This window comes from Penicillium diatomitis, assembly GCF_028827545.1.
Source record: "Penicillium diatomitis strain IBT 30728 chromosome Unknown utg000002l_segment0_segment0, whole genome shotgun sequence".
Taxonomy (NCBI): Eukaryota; Fungi; Ascomycota; class Eurotiomycetes; order Eurotiales; family Aspergillaceae; genus Penicillium; species Penicillium diatomitis.
In genome coordinates this window covers 1,300,900-1,307,240 of record NW_026623174.1, presented here as the reverse complement: position 1 = coordinate 1,307,240, position 6,341 = coordinate 1,300,900, and the positions used below count along the sequence as shown (strand labels likewise).

At 51.8% G+C, this 6,341-nt stretch overlaps 1 protein-coding gene across 1 annotated transcript; it reads right to left on the bottom strand.

Moving 5' to 3' along the window:
* Positions 1–870: 870 nt before the first annotated feature.
* N7539_001582 (putative C6 transcription factor (Mut3)) lies at positions 871–4,385 on the bottom strand (the record flags this gene model as incomplete). The annotated part of the gene is made up of 5 exons (XM_056931185.1): positions 871–1,971; positions 2,033–2,417; positions 2,498–3,112; positions 3,214–3,970; positions 4,115–4,385. 5 exons carry the CDS (start codon positions 4,383–4,385, stop codon positions 871–873), a joined length of 3,129 nt encoding a protein of 1,042 aa, XP_056793216.1.
* Positions 4,386–6,341: the final 1,956 nt, after the last annotated feature.

Sequence of the window (6,341 nt, the reverse complement as noted above, 5' to 3'; positions counted from 1 at the left end):
GACGTGCGACAACCTAGCGGCTCATCGGGTTCCTGACGTACCTATTATCCCGAGGACCTCCCTGATTTTTACAATGAAACGAAAAAATGCAGCGGTATGCACTTGCAAGGATGGACAAGAGTTTTCAGAGTACACAAAGGAATGAAGATTGGTAGAGATTGAGCAATAGGTCACACCACCGGAGGATAAGAGAATATGAAAGGTCCATGATTCTCCGCGAGAATTGACGTTGGTAGTGGCACCGGGGCACGGCACTCGGAAGTTCAACTAACGCGGGCGATGTGGGTCTAGACCTCAAGGATCGCGCGACTGCATACAGTGCATACTCCCCAAGTGAGAGAGCCCACCATGAGTTGGTAGCCAAAGGAGACGTGACCTCTGATACACCCATTGAGCGAAGCAAGGTCCGCAACAGTACTTGCAGAAGACATATGCAAATTCAGGAGAAGTGCACTATTCAAGTACAGAGGCCTGCCTAGGATTTGCTAAGCGACGTGAGCCTGGCGGTCAATATACGCGGATTTGAAATGCAAAGCATTGGGGCCAACCTTATCAACAAGTACACATTCCAGACAATTGGCGCCTGGATAGATGAGCTCAGAGTTGATAGCCTAGTTATCCGGCATGAGGTACTCTTTCGCAGTACATGATTAGTAAAAGATGTATGAGAATTATCCTATCCAACAAAGACTCAGATCAGAACGCCAATCCTTTTAAAATAACCTCCAATAGAATACTCGAAGCCTTTTGCCCATGATGCATGTCGTAATCACCGACCAAACGCCTCTGTACAGGGCGCAATAGGAAGACAGAGTAATAGAAATAACAAAAAATTGAAGAAGAAGAAGTATCTACTTGAAGTGCCGAACTTCATGCTCCGGTACTCATCCATTGAGACCATTCATCATTAGTTCTGCCGGCGCCGGGCCGACTGGTGTTGTTGCCGAAAAGATCGTCAAAAGAGACGTTCATGTCCACGTTCAAGCCCATGGGGCTCTCATCGTATCCCATGCTTAAGTTGCCGATTCCGTTTGTGGGTGCAGAGTCCTGCGGCATCGGACCCAGAGTCGGTTCTTTCTCAAGAGTCTCTGAGTTCAGCGGCTGGAAGTTATATCCTTGCCAAACGAAATTTTGGTTAGGAATGGAGACCAGATCGGGGCTGCTCAAGTGCTCCCGAGGGGTCTGACTCTGAGAGACTGGGGATTGAAGTCTCACAGGCTTCATTGGCTGAGTTGGAGTTTGCTGCAGATGGCCAGGTATCGAGGTCTTAATCGAATGTGATGAGGTCACGGGGAAATTGGGATATTGGGGGAAGGTATCAAAGGTAGGTGTCGTGATCCCAGTCCCCGAAGGATCGATCTGGGTATTGGAACCAATTCCGTGTTGGCGGGGGGCCGTATCGAAGGCCGGCTGGGTCGACTGAGCCGTCTGAGTGCTATCAGGCTCATGTTGGAAGTGATCTGCCTCAAGCGTGGACATGGGCTGAGTGGGATAGGCAAAAGGATCATCGGAGGGAAACATCATGGGCATGAGATCAGGAAGATTGCTGGGGTTATTGAACTGCTGCGCCCACGCCAGGTTCGATGGTTCCGGATTATTTGAGAAGGGAGCACCGTATGAGTTTGCCGGTGTGGGCTCTGGAGTAGACATTGTCTCGGTCAAGAGCTCGGGGGTTGATGCGAGCCACGCAGACTGGCTGCCGTTCTCCGTGTTGTTGTTATTGTTGTTGGGGTATGACTGTGACTGGGTGTTATCCAAACTCTTCTGTCGACGATTAAGCGTAGAGCCCCCTGCGGGTGCTGGAGTCATCACGTGAAGTGGAAATGTGTTCGATCGAAGAGGTAAAGCCTGTGCTGGCACTTGTTGCATCGGCTCGGGCTCCGAAGTGAAGGTCGAGGGCACGCGCCGTTTCAAATTTGTCTTTGATGGCTGGCGGTTCTTCAATCTTTCGGGTAGAGTTTTGAAGAGACACTATCAATGTTAGTTGAGTTTACCCGATTTTACTCTCCCTGTAAAACATGTAGTCACCTACCGTCAGGCTTTGAGAGCACCGGTCCGCGGCCATACTCTTCTTGGCCAATCCAGCGAGCGTGTTCTTCCCCTCCATCGCATCTTTCAACACACCATCCTTGGCAGTCGGCGAATCGGGGTTCTCGATCACGAAGAAGACAAGGGAAAGGATCGCAAAGTAGGTTGTGTACATGGTGAACCAGAAGGAACCGTTGAGGAGCCCTCGTTTATGCATGCCAGTCGTAATATGCACAATGTTTCGGGAAACGCTGACACAAGCTGCCGCGCAAGCATAAGAACGCTTGTCGACACCGCGAGCTTGCGAGCCTCCAGAGACGTAATGGAGGAATGGACGGTACATGACCATCTGGACATGTGCATAACCGATGCGCAGCATTTGACGGACGCTAAGCGATTTAATAATTGGACGAATTAGAGATATTCAAGACGCATCTGACGATTTACCAATCACGAGCTGAGAGCACACTTACCGTTCGAGTTGAGGTGAAACCTCCGTGCCCGGTCGCAGTGCCGGGGGAGTTCTTCCATCCAGTTCTGGAGATCGCGTTCGATCTCTCGGATCTTGGAATGGCTGACCATATAGCGCTGGTCGGATTTCGACTTGCAACCCACATTCTTGACCGGGTAGATGTATTTGACAACCTTTAGAACCACATTACAAAGGCGTGTGTGCGCATTGCACCCAGCCATGAGAGGGGTGTAGTCGGATGGCATCTGCAAAATACCTTCCGGGGTGATGAATTCTCCATCCACATCAAGAGGGTACTCCTGATCGATATCGTCATCGTTAAGCATCATCGGAAGACCCAACATAGTGCTGACGTAGACATCCATCTTCCGAATCACCCAAAAGATGCGCTTTCGTAGCTCACGCTCCATCGGGTTGAAATCGGCTGCAACCGTACGGTGCAGACCAAGGCGAAGGGCCGACCGCAGCGCAATACCAATATATGAGTAACACGTACTGAGCTTCGCCGAGGATTGGAGGAACAAGACCATGAAGCAGATAGCCTGTAGCGCAGTAAGGTCTCGGCAGTCTGTGATGTCAAGCAATTGACGGCCTGCTTTGAAAAATTGGAACCTGCTCGTGACGGACGGACAAGGTTAGCGACTGAATCTCCGGCAACTAATGTGCTTGAAGCAGCTCCGAGGCTCGCTTTCTCTGTAGAGAGAGTGATTTACCCTTGCCCAATGGCGCCTTCATAGCCGGCCAAATCCAGGGTGCCTGCACCATCATCCGAAAAAAGGCACCCGACTGCCATGACAATGTACAGCAATGGCAGAAATGAGTTTTCCTCGTTACCAAATTGTTCCGGAGGGGTATCGTAGATGCGATCAAGGCTTGCGAAAAACCTGTGCTCAATGACAAAGCGCATGAGAGCACATCCATCATCCAGCGCATTGCGACAAAGCCGAATGGCGATTGGCTTCGGAGGGAGATCATGAGTGGGAGGGAGAGCGGCATCTTGCGGAGAGTCGGATACCGATACAGATCTGGGGCTTTCCAGCATAGCGCTCACCTTGCGAGGCACGGGTGCCTCCAAGGCACCCAGCTGCTTGCGTAGTCGGCGGACGAAGATAATCCCTGAGGTCTGTCCATGATAGTCCCAATGCCCCTGATCGTCGCGATCGAGACAACCGGTATTTCCCACCATGGTCTCCAGGAGGGAGTCATCGCCCGCCTCAGGGGCATTGTCGGCGGTACCTCCCTGAGGCTGGGACGCATCTCCCACTGCCGCGGGCGCTTGCTTCTTGCCCCTCTGGTGGATCGGCGAACTGAATTCGGGCGCATTCACATCCAGATTGGGGTCGTCGAGATTGACATCCGGGAGGACTGTTCGAAGAAGCGCCTCGGCTTTTTGCATGCGAGCTTCCAGGGCTTCGACGTACTGCGGGGCAGGGTTGCGACGGCGATTGGAGGGTTGGTCGTACGAACATTCTGTAAGGGCGTTGCGTTAGCCACGTGAAAGCACATTGCCCGTTGAGGCGGAGGGTAAAAAAAAGAAAAGAAAGGTAAAGAAAATAGAACGTTGCGTCGCAGATGATGGGGCTCAGGCAGGGAGAGGGTTTCACAGGGTCGCACCATAGCTATATACTGTACAGTGTGTGCAGGGTTGTTTGCCGTCACACTTGATCTTTTTCCTTCGACACTCATCGCAGGCGCGACCGACCCGGCGACGCTTCTGGAGCGGCAGAGGCTGAGAAGTCACCCCGTTGTCCGTTGGGGGGGCATCTTTGGCGATCGCATGAGGATTGGATGCGAACGGAGACGACTCTACCGAGTCGTTGGACCAATTTGGTGGCATGTGCTCGTCGTCCGAATCGCCGTGGGCGCCAGCGCCGCTCGCCGCCATGGTGAGGAGGGATTCAGGGAGAGTCCTCGGTGGGTGTATGATTCATGCAAAAAAAAAGCGCGGGCTTGGCGGGGAGATCCAAACCAAGTGCTTATTGATCGCCCTCTTTCTACGGTCGCATTCGTAGGGTGCGTTCTCGGGAGATCAAGGCAGTGATGTCGAGCGACCAGGGACAAGAGATAAGATGATTGAAGAAGATCGAGGGACTGGTGAAAGCCGGCCTCGTCGTGGTCACGTTGCGTAGAATGATAGGGAAGAAGATCAGAGCTTACGAAATGACGAACCAGACCCAGCACGAGAACCAGCACCGGACTTTGGAGAACAGAGTCAATGGAAGGCCCAGCAGACCAAGCACACGGACCAGGTTCTGGAGACTGGGTGGACTGTGGACTGTGGAGGAGGGGTGGACCGGTGGAGGCGGACGGTCGAGAATCTCACCGCGAGGGGGAAAGAAGGTGGATGGAATTGCGAGCAGGAGCGCTTTGTGTTACAGCGAAGATGGGCCCCGGGCTGGAAAGACTCGAGATTGATCTAAAGGAACTCAAGGACCCAAAGGACCTAATGCGCTCTGTCTGTCAGGAGAATAGTAGTCCTGTCGGCAATTGATCAGTTGCTAGTCATCGCTGACGCAGAGGGTGTCCGAACGATGACTGATGGAGTTGCCAATCGGAGAATAGTACGTCAATCAGAGCAATGATGCCAGTCTGAACCCCGAAAGCGGTAGCTCCGGAACCAAAACGTCAAGAGTTGGAGAGCTGGAGAGGACGGAGTTTACTTAAAGGAGTACGACGATCAGGTAGTACGTACTACGTACTAACTAACTAGTTACTCACTGCTCACTGCTCACTACTAGTTATCTTACGGCTTACTTAGTAAGTTAGTAGGGGCCTGTCGTACAGTACGACTGAATTCGTCAATTTCAACAGCCATGTATCAGATCAAACGTTCTAGAGACTTTGGACCAGTGTGGATTCATGCACGTTGATCAGCAGAGGAGAGGAAACCTATCTCGGTCGATGATCATACAGGCTAATTCTCGGATACTTTCAGGCGGACGATCAACTCTGAATATGATTTTGGCACTTATTGGGTACTGGTAGTAGGTAGGTAGGCAGGCAGTAACTGACTCAGAGGACGGAGTGATGAGACACTACTACCGTCTCTGAGGTTGGCGACTCGTAGAACGGCGAGTCATGGCGAACTTGTACTACGACGGTGAATCCTGTATTGTGAAGGCGAGGACATATGTGTGTAACTATCTATACTATATGGTGTATAACTGTATATAGTATACACCCCTTGGATAAGTACTACTCTACCAACTAGATCGTACTACACTGAACATTACTACTGTGATCGTAATACAGTAGTTTCTCCTTCCCTGTTCAATATCGTAGCCGGGTGGTTCGGTTCCCGTGAGGGGCCCCAATTTGGAGACAGCAAAAGGAAGTCGTAAGTACAGGGAGTACCTACTGAGTAGTGAGTACTCAGTAATAGTCAGTACACTGTACAGTAGTAAGAGTACTCCTTCGTGACACCTTTCAACTCGCACTCAGGGAGGGGTACCGTTACCTGTAAGTGCTGCTACCCTACTGCGAGCGAGTGACTGTACCTGTAGAGCGCGTGAGAAAAATTGGATCCGACTGGATCATCGCCATGCGACCGGCGCCATGCTACAGCGACGGGAAAAAAAAAACAAATAGAGGGCAGACCTCCACCCACAGAGGCGAGAGACGAGGGCTGAATGAAGTCGTGGACCTCTGGGAGGAAAGAAACTTGACAAATGGGCGGCGGTGCTCCGGTCTCGATATTACACGATGTGCTCCAGTTCCTTGACCTTCACTCCCCGATTCGGTGACGAGACCCCGATCACGCCAGGAGCCACTAGCCAACGTCTATTTCTGTGCACAATCGTCCATGATAGGCGCGAGGGGAGGAAAGATGGAGTCTTCTAAA